At 41.7% G+C, this 18,568-nt stretch overlaps 1 protein-coding gene across 3 annotated transcripts in view; it reads left to right on the top strand.

Moving 5' to 3' along the window:
- Positions 1–18,568, top strand: part of cadm4 (cell adhesion molecule 4) — a 115,169-nt gene that overhangs the window by 84,849 nt on the left and 11,752 nt on the right. For all 3 annotated transcript variants that reach the window (XM_057339509.1, XM_057339508.1, XM_057339510.1), the window contains exons 2-6: positions 3,931–4,077; positions 9,566–9,853; positions 11,788–11,949; positions 12,685–12,775; positions 14,977–15,149. In XM_057339509.1, the coding sequence (XP_057195492.1) occupies positions 3,931–4,077; positions 9,566–9,853; positions 11,788–11,949; positions 12,685–12,775; positions 14,977–15,149 (861 nt within the window). The remainder of the gene's footprint in view (positions 1–3,930; positions 4,078–9,565; positions 9,854–11,787; positions 11,950–12,684; positions 12,776–14,976; positions 15,150–18,568) is intronic.

The raw sequence follows: 18,568 nt of genomic DNA, 5'->3' as shown, positions 1-18,568 counted from the left end.
GATTTTGAATCCAGGGAGGTCTGTAGTGTCTTGAGAGAGCTGTCAATGTCAGTTGCTCGACTTGAGCCGGGTCTTTTGTCACCCAGAAAGGGTATATTTTGTTGTAATGACCCTGTGCAGTGTGTTTTCCTTTTGCCACAATTGACCGGAATCAAGTATTCCAGAGAACAGCAATTCATGATTGAATTTTTGTTCCATCCGTATACACAGCTATTGTTGAATGGCCTTCAATTGAGAAATATGCTTTCTGCAACCAGATATAGTTCAAATGTAGTACAGAATCTTACAGTACTAGCCAACTTTGAGCTCCTGACCGCAGAATTGAAGACTGGTATGCGAGTAAAAGATAGGTGCAAAAAATCACAGCCTGTCAGCTTCTCCACCAAAACGCCTCCATTACGGCTCCACAGACATGATTGGTCTGATTTACCAACTTCAACTTGCTCACAAGATTTTGGCTCCTACAGCCAAACTTGTACACACTGCGGTAGGATGACTTGAACAGATGATTCTGTGAGCCTCAGGTTATGGACAGTCATGTTTAGAAGAATAAAACAGGAGAAAGAGAGATCAAGTAGCTCGCGAGTTATGAAGATATCAGGCGCTTACAGAGCGAAGCAGAAGAACTGAAGTATAATTGGATTAAAAGATTGAATTAAGGTCTTAATGTCTTGATCGCGCTAGTATTGTTAAACTCTGACGTAAATCTCATGGGAGGTCCTGATCCTCTGTCTGGATATCTGTTAATTCATTCAAGGCTTATAAAAGTGAATACATGACCGCTTTCTATGTGTGTGCGTGCGTGTTTGGTTTCTTAGCGGGCGTCTCGGGGCTCCATCTCTATAATTCAACTAGTTAATCTTTAACAGGGTGGTCGCTAGCATGCCAACTTTGTATCTGGCTTTCAACCAACTCTCTAAATTGAACTCACCTACATGCAGCATAACTCACTACAGCTTCCCCAGGACCATTACGCTGCCATGATACAGCCTTGTTTATTTATTCACTCCTATTATTTATATATTTTCTCCTGAAATAATAACCCTTTTTCTTAACTCTAAGGGCGCAGTAAATTAAAAACTATTTTCTCTACATTTCAGAAGGACAGAAGGACATTTGCGCATGTGTGCCACAAGTTCCTGTGCGTATCTATAGGGCGCCCTCACCTGGCCGACATCGCAACCTCTTCACCCCACTCCCTAACCCCCTCCCCCAAATGTGCTTTATTTATTCGCTTTTCATAGCGTCTGTACATGGGCCTGCCATCGATTGTTTGACTTCCTTACTTAATACAATTCTGAGAGAGTTGAGTATTTTATTATGGCTTGATTCTAAAAGGGTCAAGATTAATCCATCTCCAGCTTGTCGTTTCTCGTGTTAGCCCGGCCATTTGTATTCATAAACCTCTGTGCCCACAATGCAGATATGCCCATAAACAACTCCCACGCAAGTTATCTTCGATATTCAACTCACAGCTGCAAATGCGTCCCAGGCTGTATTTTTCTCATTGTTCCTCGCTCTGTCTGTCTTTTAAGTTATTTTTCTCCTCTTCATCAGTGAGTTGGCAGATTTCTCAAATGGCGTATTGGCATCACGGCCGTTTCTCCTCCCTACGCACCATCTATCTTCCTGTTTGCGTCCCCTCTGTTCGGCCATTTACGTGAAGAGGAGACAGCTGGCGCGTGGCGGAGTGCATTTAACGGATGCTCAATTAGCTGTGTTTTGTTTGACTTCTCAATCAAACACATTTAGCTACTTTTGTTGGGAATTTGGCCACACTTGTTTGAGTTGTGTTAGGTTGAAATTAGGTTTTTAATTGCCTTCCTTGCATTCACACGCTTTCTCTTGATGTATAGTGCTGTTGGAACAATTAGGAGCCATTAAAACAATGGCGGCCAAGTCCGCGGACGCCCGAGTGCTGAGTAATAACAGTCATTAGAATAATAATTGGGACGGCAATGGTGGCGGCACCGATTGTCGTGATATGAATCACAATATTGATGCGGAGGACAGAAATAATAATGGCGGCAATTACAATACCAATCGTGCAAAATTTGAATAGAATGTTCTCAGTCAATGTCTCTTGTTTTTTACTTCTTTATTTCAGCTTAATACCTCACCTGTCAATGTTTTATTAACCCGCCCTCCCGCTGCGCTGAATTTAAGACAAGGGGCTCCAAGATGGATAGGCCCTGACAGGATTAAATTTAAATGAAACTAGACAAACGGAAGATTCGGTCTCACACCTCGATACAATGTTTTTTACTTTCTTGAACTTCTTGTCTCGTTGTCTTTCTGCCATCACATTGGCACAAAACTCCACATTTCAATTAATCAATTTCTCTCAGAGACTTCTTGCCTACTGATTATAAACCAATGAGAAGTTTGGAGACAATCTCGACATTACGCTTTTGTGTGAAATGCGTCATGTACTCTTTCAACTGTTAGTTCTTCTGAGCTACTAAGAGGTTCAAAAGTCTGGGTCCATGTTGAAAAGCTGGGTTTAAAATCTTATTTAAAGCAAATTCGTGACATTGACCATGTGAGCTGCTTTGTACAAGAATTCAGATTGGCTGCTTTGACTGAAGCACACAAGCAACGTTTTTAGTAAATTATCAAATCATGTTGGAATGAAAAATCTAATTTAATGCAAGTTTGTATTACCTACTTTGTACAAGAAGTCAAATATCCAGTTTTTTGACTTTAGCACAAACTTTTGCATTGAATCGAATGCACAAGTCCTAAAGGGGAAACATGCCACCATGAGTCTGAGATGCTATGAAATTCATTTATTTTGGATATACTTCTTCACTAAAACTAAAAAGTTAGCTTTAATATAATTTATAATGAAAAAAAAAAACAGTTTTAGTCACAAAACTGCAAAGCATCTTAACTAGTAGTATCAGAATTTCGGATACCACTGTACACTATACAGTAAATACAGCACAGACACCTGTTCCAACAAAATTCCAGAAGAATGCAGCAGATGTAGACAGGAAACATGGGTGATCATCATTCCAGTCATGACAACCTTACAGCATTTCTCTAACATGTCAGGTGACATGTCAAACAGTCACTCTGAGCATGTAACCATCTAGTCTGAGCCATTGAATGTAAGTGCAGAGCGGGACCCAACACGTCTCAGCCAATGTGACAATTTTACCCTAGTGATCTGTCTCGATGATGTCATCAGATTGAGACAGTACAGCTGAAGAACTTGTGTCAGGGTTTCGAATCATTACTTCGCACCAGCGACAGGCTCTCTGCGAAGAACACGGCTAATGATGTGCCGTGGGTTTCTGCAACATGCTCTTGCAATCCAGCGGTGATGTCCTCATCTTCAGCCTTCACAAATAAATATCAACAATCAGCCATGGCTGCAAAGCGTCAGCCGCGACATATGCCGCAGTGACATGCCACAAGTGTTGTTGTGTTCAAATGGCCATTAAGACGTTGTAAACAGACTTAGCATCGTAAGTGCCATTAGTTATGTTTCCATTTCTCTGCATGTGTAAGGGATCGGAGTTCGGTTCCAAAAAAAGAGCAGTCATTACTACTGCTCTCAGAGCTCAGTGTCAGGCTGAGCAGATGGAAGAGAGAAATGTGCCAGGCCCACAGTAAAGGATAAAGATAATGATGCTATTGGTGTTACCGCCGCTTAATTAGGACCCTTTTTCTTTCTTTTTGTCCTTTTCGCTGTGTCTGTCTATCTGTCAGTCTCTCATTATTCCTCTCTTCTGCATAGTTCACACTTCTAAGCGCAAGATAGTTACGTGAGCTATGTGTTAATTGGTCACTGAGGTATTTCTATCTTTTAAATCGCTCTATTGTGCCATCTTTTTTATCCTGTCTATCAAAATGCATTTATAAGTGATTTATTTAAACGAGTTAGAGGTCTCCATTAACTCTCTCTGTCTCTTTTTCTTTCAGCGCGGGGGCAGGCCGTGGAGGCTGAAAATGTGACGGTGCTTGAGGGGGGGTCGGCACATATTTCATGTCGTCTCCAAAACTACGATGGTTCAATCGTGGTCATCCAGAACCCACGCAGACAAACGCTGTTCTTCAATGGGACACGAGGTGAGCCCAGGCCTCAGTTGTGCTTAAAAGCTTTATTTCCAATCAAAAGTTTTCTGACTTAAATGTTTTTGTTTGCCTACCCCAATAATTTTAGTTTAGCTCGCTTTATGCAAAGGTCCAATTAGTCAGATTATTTTAATAGAAAAATAGAACGCAAAAATAGAAAACAACATCAATGAGTCATTCAAAAATTGACTCAATTATTCTACCATTTATCTGCTATTTATAAAACGAAACAAAGTTTCTAAAGAAGATGAGATTTGGCAAATGAGAAAAGTTTTGGGTGACATAAATTAACTTAATAATCACGTTATTAATAGCATTAACAACATTCATTAAATTATATAATGCTTAGCAAATCACTAGTCGATCTCAGTTTTCGTAGATCGCAGACCGTCATTAAAGTCTTTATCAACCAATCTTCATCAATCATAATATAATATAATTGTGACAAGGAGAGCGGGACGAGGGCCGTGAGGGAACGGCGTGAGGCCGGTGACGTGAGTGATAATGAGCATCAGCTGCGCGTTGCACCGGTCTCGCATCTCTCACGGAGGAGCTACGGAAGCATAAAAGGAGGAGCGACAGCAGTGAAGGACGAGAGAGAACCAGGCCTGGATTTTATGTTATGTTTTATTATGTTTATGTGGCCGGCAGTCGACCATGAGGGGGCTGTCAGCACTTTACGTTTGTTTATTGTTTGTTTATTTTATTAAAAGTGGTTTAATGTTCACCGGTTCCCGCCTCCTTCCCGTTTACTTGGAACTTTGTTACATTGGTGCCGAAACCCGGGAGGAAGGAGAGACATGCTGTCGGAGAGCCCTCGTTCCCTCACGGCCCTCGTCCCGCTCTCCTTGTCACAATAATATATGCTGTAACGTCAGTGAGTTGGTCATCATAGTATGTTTGTCACCAATTGTATTGCTACATCAGATGCTGCATTTTACAGCAAGTACCCGAAGTAACTTATTAAGCCCTCACTCCTTGACATTCAGTAATTCTGACGCATTCCTTATTCACTAATGCTTGTCTCGCAGCACTTGTAAGTGTTAAATATGTTAAACACAACCTTGGAGTCTATGCTACCAGTCTCTTTTCATCCTGGTTAGCTTTTATCATCTTCTGGTGCCATCAGTCTTCCTGAAATCCTTTTTAACTGATTACACCTAATTTCAGTTCCTTTTAAAAGTCGCTTTCATGTAATAACATTTGTTTTTTCCCTTCCAGCCGTCACTATCGCTCAGATTTAAAATGCCTTTAAGTGATGCCTCCCTGTCACCCTCGTTTAACATGATATGCAATGGGTTTTCATCCATCCCTTTGTAACCCTCGACTCGGAAGAGAACTCGGAAAGCACTTAATTCGGCAAAGAGACAAACTGGAGAAAAGAGCGAAACGGAAGCAACCACAAAAGCTGGAAGCTAAAATAGTGTCTGTGATCCCTGCTGTTTCAAGTGAACATAATTGGGCCATTTTGTAGGCGCTAAATCATCCCCTCTTCTGAATCATTTACTCCACTGTATCCAGACACGCTTTTTACTAATAATCTTTGGGTTTTTAATATCTGTGTATTCTACACTGTGACCATGACAGCTCCTGGCTGCTCTTAATGCTTGAGTGCTCTGGTCTGAATGCACTGAGAAAAAACACACGAAATGAAACCCTCTTCTCGCTAACTAATGAATCCTGATGACAGTCTTTTAGTGGGTGGCAGGGTGTAAATATCCTTTGGCGGTCACTGACACAATAGCCTATCAGTGTGTGCCCTTTCCGTTAGATTCATTCAGATTGGCTAGATCTTTGAGGTATGTAAATGAGGCGTGACTAAAGGTGATGCCAGCCTGGACAATGCATTGACATTTCCTTGCCATTTAGCACGAGCAAAGGCATTTATCTCCCTTAGCTGGGGTCTTTTATCCCTGTCGTGTGAAACAGGGATGGTGCGAGTAGATACACATGTCATGGAAAAGTAGACCGCTATTCACTCATCGCTCATTAATTTGCTCACGGACTCATTCACTCATTCGTGGTATTGATTTACTAGTTCATTCATTCACTTGCTCTCAATGTCTCTCTCTCTCTCTCTCTAACTCGCTCACATTTTTCGACATGAAAGTCAGATAAATGCACCAAAAGCCCAGGTGTTGAAAAAGCCCTCGGCCCATTAAAAGCAGTAATCATCTTATGGATTCAGTGCATAGGGCTGCTGTCTGTGAGTGGGCTGATGGCAAAGGGTCATATCTCCATAGCACAGTCAGACAAAGACAAACAGCTTTAAAAGAGAGTGGGAAGAAAAGCAGTATTTAGCACCAGTCGATACGAAATGAGTTTGTGTGATTTTTATCCCCAAAAGCGCCATTCGGCCCATGCAACTGGCATCATTATTTGTTATTATTATCATTTTCTGTCGATTGATTTTTCTTTCACCTTACTTTCAAAGCACAAATCATTTTCTCCGCTCAATTGCTCTGTTGTGTGCTTCCTCTCAGTGTTTTTGTGTTGTTCTGTGACCAACAACTGTTAAACTTTCATTTGCTTTCTCTTTTTCATCCGTTCCTTTTTGTTTTCTTTTTCATTTATCATTTGTCATGTGATTTTCTCGTAGAGTTGAAGTCGGGTAGCTCAAAAGTTAGGGCATAATTCATTCAGAAAGTTGCTTTAAATAAATACGATTGCCAAATGTAACAATTTAATGTAATATTGTCACGTGCAAACCTACAAATTAGTTGACTAATAAACGAAAAGTAGTTGTGTTACAGTCTAGCTCCCTTCTTTCTTAGCTCCCTCCCTTCTCAAGGGGGCAGTCGTGGCCTAATGGTTAGAGAGTCGGACTCGGTTTGATTCCCAGGGCCGGCGGGTAACGACTGAGGTGCCCTTGAGCAAGGCACCTTACCCCTCCGGGTATACGTGTGTTCACCACTTGCTGTGCGTGTGTTCACTACTCTCTGGATGGGTTAAATGCAGAGGTCACATTTCGGATATGGGTCACCATATCTGACTAATAGGTCACTTTCACTTCACTTCACTTCTTGATAAAGTAGGCAGCCAGCAAAAAAGTAGCTATAGTCACTATACACTGAAGTTACTCGAAGGGCAATATGTCTTATCTATTTTACTATCAAATGATTTCTAATGCTCTCACATATCTTGCGCATACACAATCCGGATCGCAATGGCAAATTGACTCTAAATACAAAAATATAATTTATGCCATTTATGTCAACTAGTTTCATTGTTGCTGACAATTGTAACTTACCTTTCCAAGTTTTTTCAAGAAGGCAGGGAGATTTTAAAACAGAGCACAGTACAGTGCAGTATCTCACAGAAGTGAGTACACCCCTCACATTTTAGTAAATATTTTATTATATGTTTTCATGTGACAACACTGAAGAAATGACACTTTGCTACAATGTAAAGTAGTGAGTGTACAGCTTGTATAACAGTGTAAATTTGCTGTCCCCTCAAAATAACTCAACACACAACCATTAATGTCTAAACCACTGGCAACAAAAGTGAGTACACCCCTAAGTGAAAATGTCCAAATTGGGCCCAAAGTGTCAATATTTTGTGTGGCCACCATTATTTTCCAGCACTGCCTTAACCCTCTTGGGCATGGAGTTCACCAGAGCTTCACAGGTTGCCACTGGAGTCCTCTTCCGCTCCTCCATGACGACATCACGGAGCTGGTGGACGTTAGAGACCTTGCGCTCCTCCACTTTCCGTTTGAGGATGCCCCACAGATGCTCAGTAGGGTTTAGGTCTTCACCTTTACCCTCAGCTTCTTTAGCAAGGCAGTGGTCGTCTTGGAGGTGTGTTTGGGGTCGTTATCATGTTGGAATACTGCCCTGCGGACCAGTCTCCGAAGGGAGGGGATCATGCTCTGCTTCAGTATGTCACAGTGCATGTTGGCATTCATGGTTCCCTCAATGAACTGTAGCTCCCCAGTGCCGGCAGCACTCATGCAGCCCCAGACCATGACACTCCCACCACCATGCTTGACTGTAGGTAAGATACACTTGTCTTTGTACTCCTCACCTGGTTGCCGCCACACAAGCTTGACACCATCTGAACCAAATAAGTTTATCTTGGTCTCATCAGACCACAGGACATGATTCCAGTAATCCATGTCCTTAGTCTGCTTGTCTTCAGCAAACTGTTTGCGGGCTTTCTTGTGCATCATCTTTAAAAGAGGCTTCCTTCTGGGACGACAGCCATGCAGACCAATTTGATGCAGAGTCCGGCGTATGGTCTGAGCCCTGACAGGCTGACCCCCCACACCTTCAACCTCTGCAGCAATGCTGACAGCACTCATACGTCTATTTCCCAAAGACAACCTCTGGATATAACGCTGAGCACATGCACTCAACTTCTTTGGTCGACCATGGCGAGGCCTGTACTGAGTGGAACCTGTCCTGTTAAACCGCTGTATAGTCTTAACCAACGTGCTGCAGCTCAGTTTCAGGGTCTTGGCAGTCTTCTTATAGCCTAGGCCATCTTTATGTAGAGCAACAATTCTTTTTTTCAGATCCTCAGAGAGTTCTTTGCCATGAGGTGCCATGTTGAACTTCCAGTGACCAGTATGAGAGAGTGAGAGCGATAACACCAAATTTAACACACCTGATTTCCATTCACACCTGAGACCTTGTAACACTAAAGAATCACATGACACCGGGGAGGAAAAATGGCTAATTGGGCCCAATTTGGACATTTTCACTTAGGGGTGTACTAACTTTTGTTGCCAGCGGTTTAGACATTAATGGCTGTGTTGAGTTATTTTGAGGGGACAGCAAATTTACACTGTTATACAAGCTGTACACTTACTACTTTAAATTGTAGCAACGTTTCATTTCTTCAGTGTTGTCACGTGAAAAGATATAATAAAATATTTACTAAAATGTGAGGGGTGTACTCACTTCTGTAAGATACTGTATACTATCATTTAAAAGTTTAAGGTCACTTGACTTAAAAAAAATCATCTTAAGAACTTTTGATCTGAAGGCATATCTCTGAATGTTTGAGTGTGGAAAATATACTAGTTGTGTCAAAATGTATTTTATTAATAAGCAAAAAATGGATAAAGAAAGTGTTTTTGACATGAATGACTTAGACTAAATAATGAAGAAATAACAGCAAATAAGAACCCAGAATACTTCTTCAGTACTGTTTACAAAGCATCTCTTGATGAGAAGCTGGTTGTTAAAATGCAAAAGCTTGCAAAGAAAAGTGCGCATGACCCTACACTTTTAAACGTTAGCGTATGTATATGGCGTTAAAATGCAAAGTGTAAGATAAAAACACAAAAAAGTGATTATTTTATCCCACAAGAGTGCAACATGTTTGCGAAAATAGCCTATTACTTTGAAACAACCAGATAATTTCATGTTACTAATAAAAATTATGATCTACCCTTTCGTGTTTTTTCCTGATACTGTATATTTGTATCATGTCTATGTATCCTTACCCCTCTATTTCTATCTTTCTTTCTCAGCGTTGAAAGACGACCGCTTTCAGATGGTCCTTTTCTCGCCACAGCTGGTGCGGATCACATTAACTAATGTTAGTGTGTCCGACGAGGGTGGCTACTTCTGCCAGCTCTACACCGATGACACACACCACCAGGTGGCTACGCTGTCAGTGGTGGTGCTCCCGGAGGTGCCCATAGTGGAGGTGAAGACAGAGGCGGTGGAGGGCGGTTCGGTGGAACTCACATGTGTTTCTCCACGGAGCAAACCTCCGGCAACACTGCGTTGGGTTCGCGACCGCAGAGAGATCCCTGGTGAGTGTCTATGTCTGGGCAAGTTTAGCCTAAATTACAGGGGCCACGTATTACCATGAGCATTGTGAAACCTGAAATTATATTGTTGGGCCTCACAAAAAAGACGGTTTAATAAACACATTAAAAAGCATCCCAATTACAAGTTTAAAATTGCAAGGTGATAAACAAGTGTGTGTATGGGCAAATGTGAATGTAATACAAAACAAACGTTATATATTCATATACTTTACATGCACATGGCATGCAACCATACACGCAGTATTGTATATACCCCATATTTAAACACATACAGAAGATCACACACACACATATCGCAAGAGACATATGTGCATATTTGCTTTCTCTCTCTGTCAGACGTTCTGTCTTCACAGTAAATGTCATACATTTCTACTAATTCCTCTGCCAGACAGAAAGATGTGCATTGCCCCTCGCCCCTTTGCTCATTGGTACATTTTCTCCTCTATTGCTTTATGTCACTCTGTTGAATTTCAAATGCATCTGTCCATATGTGTGTCCCCTCGCGTGTGTGCAGAGAAGCGTTCGTCAAACACACACCCACACACTACAGTGCTAGAATCTGGATCCAGGTGCAGCCCAGTCTGTGCCTTCCTTTCTTTACTGTCAACTGTGCTCTCATTCCCTCTCTATCTCCCCCTTTTATTTCTCACTGCCATTCACATTTGTTTTTTGTTTGTGTTTCTGTTTCAGCTTTTCTCTTTTGGGCTCTAGGAAGAAAAATACTGAGAAAGAGAAATGGAGAGAGAAAGAAAGAAAGTGCAGAGTCGGATTTTAGGCTCAGGGTTTTTAGAATATAAAGATTGATTGCCGACACAAGATAGATGCTCTTTTTCCCAAACCTAGTGAGCTGCCTACGTAGGCAGCATTTTAAAGACCTCATGAAATCTAAATTAGAGTTTTGTGGCTTTTAGTCAATGTGCTTTAGCTTTGAAGCCATCTATATGCTAGTGTGCTCCTATACTTAAGCAAAATTACCTTTCGGTAGACATATGCGTTTAAAATGTACATGATTCTGACATCTGGAAAAAGAAGCCAAAAATATTGATGACTCATCCTACACCAATTTTGTTCTACAGAGCAAGGAAATGCTCTAAATGTTACTCGCCCCTAAATCACCTGAAGCTCACTAGGAGGTAGCGAAATGTGGTTAATAGATGTGGGCAAGGCAACATGCACATGTCAAACTCTACTGAAATCATTTGCTGCCTATGTAGAGCGTTCCAGATCAGTCACATACGAGGGTCTTAAGATGGTTACGATGATACATTGGAAGAAACAGATCAAGTGTGTGTGTCTGTGTCGGCCTGCCCACAATAGATTCAATGAGACAGGTCTCAGATTAAGTTTAGGTCTTTGAGCCAACCCCTTTTCCACTTAAAGAATAATATCCTGCGATATCGCCCTTGTTACAGATGTTCCAATAGCTCAGTTGGTAGAGTAAATATTTTTCTGTAGCTCAAGGGTTTGATTCCCGGGGAGCACACATACTGATAAAATATATAGCTTAAATGCGCTGTAAGCCACCTGTCAAACGTTGCAAGCATCCAGATTTCACTTATAAATCTCTAAACTCGGTTAGTTTGACCTGCTGCTCTGTCCGCCTACACTTCACTCTCTTTAATCACCTCTTTTTCTCACTTTCAGCTTTTGTCCTTCATGCTGCACTTGTCACTTCTTTTTTCTTCATCAAATTAAAACGCGATAGTCTTGCAAGGAAAACGCAAGGCTGTTCTGTGCAACGTGCGCGGCTCACAACATCAAATTCACGCTGTCTGAAATAATCACGGCTATCACGCAATCTTTTTAAAACTATGCTACTAGTGTTAAAACGTTAAACATTTTTGAGAAAACTGACTTATTTACTGCTGCTTTTCCTTCTTCCTCCTCTCTCTCTCTTCGCTCTTTCTTTTTCCCAGGTGTGATCTCTCAGCAGGAGAATGGGAAGACTGTGAGCGTGTCCAACACTATCCGCATCCCCGTGGAGAGGAAAGATAATGGGGCGGCGCTGAGTTGCGAAGCGTCTCACCCGGCGCTCGTGGGCCAGAAGCGAGTTCGTCACTACAGCCTCGATGTACACTGTGAGCCAACAATGCCATCATGTTTCCATGACTACTGCCATATTAGACTGATTAGCTGTTGTTATTAGCTTGCTGAAGCCCCATCTGTTTAAACATGTTCACTTGGCAAGTCTCTAACAAGGTTTGTTTGTTTGTGTTACATCTTGCCTGCCATGATAAAGGATGAAAAAGATGACAGTAGATCCTGTTACACATCGCAGAGTTGTTAAAAAAACGCTTGAAATATGATTCACAGAGTGATGTTTTTTCATAAACCATAATGAAAGAAGCATATTCAGCTTGCCATGGCTGATGGAGGGTTCAAGCATGACATTCATCTCGAGCTAGAAATTCCTATTTTAGACTGCTAAATTATTTAAGATAATACAATACTTAATACAAGTGAAGTGAATTGAAATAGAGGTGGTGATAGGTCTGGGCTAAGATGGCAGGAGAATTTTTTATATATAATATACAGTTATATAAACTTCGGTAGTAATTCACAGCGTTAGATGTGAATTCAAAGTTTAGTTTTCCATTAATATAGTTTCAATTTGACTGTAAATAATAATAATACTTAACTCAAGGACTCAAACACCGCTGTATGAAAGGCTTTACTGTATTTAAAGACAGTTTATTGCCGTCTGAACCCACAGCGAGTTTGTATCAGACACCTGTTGACACCATGCCTAGATGCATCCCGTCTCATCCTCCCTCTTTCCTCCCCTCTCTCCATCTTTCTCTTTATCTCTGCAGTTGCTCCTACAGTGAAAATCATTCCCCCTCAGGGCATCCTCAGAGAGGGAGACTCCCTCAGTCTTACCTGCTCCGTTACCGGAAACCCACTGTGAGTGCACACCAATGTGTTTGTTTTCCTTTCACTGTCGTTTCGGTTTGTGCGTGGGTGATTTTGATGGATGTGAAAGCTTGTGTGAAGTTCTGTTTCTACATGTGCTTTGAAAACGAATCATCTGAACTGGTCCCACAAGAACGGCTTTCGTCTTCTGATGATCCAAAGCGCTTACGATGGATCTCAATCCGGCTAAATTATAACAACTGGGAAAAAACAGCATCTGGACGTGACTCCCTTTCTTTTTCCCGCTCTGTCTAATTATCTGTCCTTGTCCCTCAGCGGCGGTGAGCATCAAGCCATTAAACCTCTCTGGAGGCTCGTAAACCACCGCGGCTGAAATGAAAGATGAACGAATGGAGAGATAGAGAGAGGATGGATGAACTGCCAGTGTCAGTCACTCAATGCTGAAGTAAAGGCATGAAGGAGGAAGGGAAAGAAAATAACTCGGAAGAGTTTGGCAGTTGCTAGAGCATTGCTTTAGCAAGGTCGTGGGTTCATTTTCACGAGAACACCCATGCTGATGAAAAGTGTATACTTTGAATGCGCCGTATGTCGCTTTGGATTAAAGCGTCAGCCAAATTCATGAATGTAAAAACGGGTGTCTTTTCTAGTTGACGAGATCATAATTCTTCATTCAACCTTAAGTTTCTATCAGACTTGAGTTCAAATGTAAATGATGTGCCATCTCAAGCTGAATTAAAGGGATAGTTTAAAATTCTGTAATTTATTCACCCTTTTCACATGTCAAACCTGTATGGCTTTCTTTCTTCCGCAGAACACAGAAGATGTTGGTAACTGAACAATGGTGGTATCCATTCACTTCTATTGTATGGACACAAACCGAAACCAATGCAAGTCAATGGGTACCGCTGTTATTTGGTTATCAACATTCTATAAAATATCCTTTGTATTCTGCAGAAGAAAGTCATACAGGTTTGAAATGACAAGAGGGTGAGTAAATGATGACAGAATTTTCATTTTTGGGTAAACCACCCCCTTAATACATGTTGTAAAGATGCATTCTACGTGTATTGGTGCCAATAGATTGTATAGACGAGAGACAAAATACAAGTTAATGGATGTTTGTTGTTACGTTTAGAAAAATGTCTAAATTAACATAGTAAAATCTGCTGTGTGCTGTTCATTGTTTAAGATATTTGTTCTCATATGCATATGAGGAACACAAATAGCTCTCATTTCGCACAATGACCGTGACAGACTGATTTATGTGATACGGGGACCGGGAGAGAACAAAGCGCGTGAAACATGTAAATGTTTAATTGTAGGGACACGTTTGACGATTATGGGATGCAGTGATGAGAAATGAGAATAGACCGCCCACCCACAGGGAGCGTGCATCTCTGGATGGGTGGAGATAAACGAGTGCCGTGATAGCAGGATGAGGGATGAGTCCAGATGCTTCTCTATGGTAGCTGAACTCATGGTACAGCACTTCGTGCTGCTTAGTTATAAAGCCATTACGATCCTGTTCGTCCGACATTAATCACCAATTAAACACTGTCTGCTTTTGTTGAAGGGGTGGGTTTATTATCCTGCAGTACTTTGGCGGGCTCATCCTCGGTGTTTGTGGTCACGTGTGTGGGGGTGTGTATGTGACAGCGTGTGTGGTTCGGCGTCCTGTGAAGGCTGTAATTAAAAGTGCCCGGTGGGATTACAGTGGGTGATGATGGAGGGATTGTGTTCCAGTCAGCGTGGATGAGAGATGAGACGTTTCGCGGGGCTCAGAACAGAAGCCTAAGGCTTTTGCCCTACAGCTTCAGTGTATCTCCCGCTGCTATGGATCACCTCACAGCTGCTCGTGTGTGCGTGTGTTTGGTAATCTCCTCCTTTCATGCTCTTTTGTCTCTGTCTGTCCGGTGTTATCTGCTTGAACATCCTGGATTTTTCTCTCCTCTCCTTTTTTGGAACTTCTTTTTTGTGTTTTAGACATTTTTGTCTTACCTGTGTTGAATTTACATTTCTTATTATTTGGAGAAGGTTTTTTTCCATTTTCTTTCCTTAATGTTTTTCTCTTTCTTCATCACTCTCCTTTCTTCAAGCTTTTTTCACCCTTACCTGTTTTATTTCCACTGCTTCATTATTTGGAACCACCGCTTACTTTTCATTACATCAGGATGCAAATGAAACAACATTTCATGCTTCTGTTTTCAAATCACATTTGTCTTCTCTTCTAGACCACGTGACATCCAGTGGACACGGGTAAACGACACTCTTCCCGAGAGGGCGGAGAAAACCGGCAACATCCTCCATATGTCTCGCCTCAGCCAATCACACAACGGCACCTACCTCTGTCAGGCGCATAATAATTACGGCCGTGCAGCTGACCACTACACACTGCTGGTGTATGGTAAGGAAAAAAGAAAAAGCACATTCATTTTGCCCTTTCTAAATTATTCATAACAGTCCACCCGCCATTCCTGTATCACTAGCCGTCAAATGAAATCTATGTTTTCACGTTAAATAACAATTCAGCATGTATCATGCGTCCTGTGCTCCCTCCGTCCTCCCCCTCTCGCCCATGTTTGCCCCCGGTGGCCGTGCAGGGTACAGAACATTTGCTCTCTGTGGACCCGCTGGAGGTGTGATGTATTTTGAAAGAGTGTAAGAAATTAGATCCCCAGAGGTTTCCCCCCTTTCTTTTTCTTTTTTCTCCTCTATTTCTCACACGGTGGCGACAGCCATCAAACACTCTTGTTAACGAGAGAGCTCAGAGAGAGCAGGTGGGTGGGAATGTCATCTTTCATCCAGTCTCTATCCCTCGCTCCCACTCTCTTCTGCTCTTTGTCTTCAACAGATCTGTGTAGGTGAGCCTCTTAGCTTTGAAACTCCTCTGCACGTCACAGAATGGCCCTTTCTTTATATATTCGTTGCTTTGTTTTTTCTTCTCTCTCTCTCGTACACAAAACAGGCCTTGCTATGTGATCGTGTGTGAATTTTACATAAACCCTATAATGGTTCGCTGGCCAGATAGGTATTAAGCTAGCTAAAAATTGCTCAGTTCCTCTAAAACAAGCAAACAGACCAGACTAAGACCAGCTGAGGCATTCATTCTCAGTTTTAGCGTATGCACGCATCACCTGCTGGAGGTGCCGTGTTCAGTGTGGTGAAGTGGCTGATTGAAGATGAATCAGCGATCATTGTGACAGCTCAATGAAGCTGAAAGTGGAGGAGGGCTGATCTCAATATCTCACCGTTTCGCACTGACAAACATTTTTCCCCACAGATTTATTGTCTGTCTGAAGTGACCACGAAGTGCAAAATGAGAAGCAAACAGCCACTTTGGGAAAGAGAGTGCGTGTTTTGAACAGAGTGTTGTTTAGAAAGTTGAGAGCGATGGCGAGAGAGAGAAAGATAGCAACAGTGATGGAAACACATACAAACGCATTCAGCTGGTCTATATACCCTATTAGTGAACAGCACAGTTTTCAACATGATACATGCTGAGGATCAGACATACAATTTAAAAGGAATAGTTCACAGCTGTCATATTGTCATCCTCAAGTGGTTCCAAACCTCTATAAAATTCTTTGTTCTGTTGAACACACAAAAAAAGATATTTTGAAGAATGTGGGAAGCCAAACAGTTCCGGGCCACTATTCACTACCATGTAGTTTATTTTACTACTATGGTAGTCAATGGTGCCTCAGAACTATTTGGTTTACAAACATTCGTCAAATTATCTACATTCTTCAAAAATTGTAACAACTAGAGGGCAAGTAAATGAATTTCCATTTTTGAAAATTGTGTGTCACACAATAATTGTATTAAATTATACAATAAATAATACCTTAAGCCCTCTTGAGACATACAATGTACTTGTAAAATCATCATGTGCGATCATTTAATTAGGCCCTAATAGAACTATTCAGTCTCAAAGGACAGCAGTAGAGACAGCCAAGTAAATAACATGATATGAAGAGCGCCCCAGTCCTGTCTTTGCCTGGAGCCCCAAAACCATTGAATTAGCCCTTTGGGAAAAGCAAAGGACAGAGTTGGAGGAGATGTTTTTCAATATTTTACAGCTTTCCGTTTCCATCTAGTTGCATTTATATTTGTTGTTTTTATGTGGTCGGGATGGTTGCTCACGTTTAATAGCAAACAAAACTCCCATTGGAAAGACCATGCAGCCAACGATGAAAACCATTACGTCTCTGACAGGTCTTTACCAGTATAGCTTCCAAGTTCTGTGTGTGTGCTCACCTTGACGTATTCAGCCTTTTAAGTGGTCATACAGTCAGACCTTGAAGCCCCCCCGGAGACGTGCTTATGTAAAACAGAAGCAGCACTTTGCCATGATTGACCCTGCTGCCAATAAAAGCCATTACGATCGAACTGCCTCAGAGAGCCGCCGAAATTGAAATGAATGGAGAGGAAAGCGTGATGGAGGGAGAGATGGAGACAGCGTTGCTCGCAGGAGAGATGCAGACAGTAATGAGCTGGAGCTCTAATTTGGAGAAACAACACAAGACGATTAATTAATGAAGTGAAACTCAGTAAAAAGGCTGAAAATGGAAAATGTGAGCGAGAAAAGGAAGGGCAATTTAAAGATGTCATATTTGGAACTCATGATAGGAATATTAAGTGGTGTTGAGTCGACAACAGGGACGTGGCCTTTGAGCAGAGAGGGCATAAGTGAGAGATTTAAAGGGGTCGTATGACACGGCTAAAACGAAAATTATCGTTTTAGATGTACTGCAATGTGTATACATATATCAAAACCGCTGTATTTTCCACATACCGAGCATGTTTGTATCTCCTCTTTGCCCTGCCTCTCTGAAATGCACAGATTTTTAACAAAGCTCATCGCTCTGAAAAGCGAGGTATGCTATGATTGGCCAGTTAACCAGTGGCCAGTGTGTAGTGATTGGTCGAATACTGCAAGCGTGACGGAAATGTAACGCCTTTTACCATATTTGGACCATCAGGTTCCAAAGCAATTGTACTGACAGGTAAGCCCACCTTACTTGCGTATACATTTGGGCGGTCTTAGTCAAATCATACCACGAACTGACGTGGATTTGTGGGGGTGTGGTTACACGAGGCATTTCAGGCAGGTCTGGGTGAGCATTCGCTTTTAGATAGAATGCATCTTTTGTTCCGACACTTTAATTTTTGCAATTTTACGTGTCTAAAACATGCATGGGCAACTTATAACACACCAAAGACAGAAAAACACGTGTTCGCGCCATATGACTCCTTTAACCTCCTACGACCTGGCGTCCACATGTGTGGACATCACATTTTTGGTTGTGTGCACGATAATACTTAATTCTGTGTAACCGGAACCTGTTATTCACAAACATGGACCTTTACACTGCCATCTGGGGGTGTCAGAAGAGAAAAACACTTTACATAGAAATGTCAAGATGGCAGCGAACACATCTGAAAAATAAAGGCAGCTATGACAGGCCAAAACGTCCAAAAGGTAAAAAATGTAATAAAATGTCATTGTTGCTTCTTGTTACGTTATGCATAGTAGTGTTGTATGATTAATATGGCATGCAAATTTGACACATTTTTGCAACAGTAAAGATGTACTATGCCTCTAAACTTGATGTCCACACATGTGGACAATGGGACTTTGCTTAGTTGAAAATGTAAAAATGTATTAAAAAAAAATTGTTTTTAAATAACTGTGAAAACGTAGTTTGGGAAGAATTTGTTTGAAAACATCAATTTACACAACGACTGCAAGCAGTACCATGGGGCCAAGCCCACACTTTGCCCACACTTTACCAAGTGTACCCACAACCAGCCCACACTTCC

The sequence above is a fragment of the Triplophysa rosa genome, linkage group LG8, assembly GCF_024868665.1.
Source record: "Triplophysa rosa linkage group LG8, Trosa_1v2, whole genome shotgun sequence".
Classification (NCBI taxonomy): Eukaryota; Metazoa; Chordata; class Actinopteri; order Cypriniformes; family Nemacheilidae; genus Triplophysa; species Triplophysa rosa.
The sequence above is the reverse complement of the archived record's forward strand: the minus strand, read 5'-3'. Positions and strand labels throughout refer to the sequence as shown.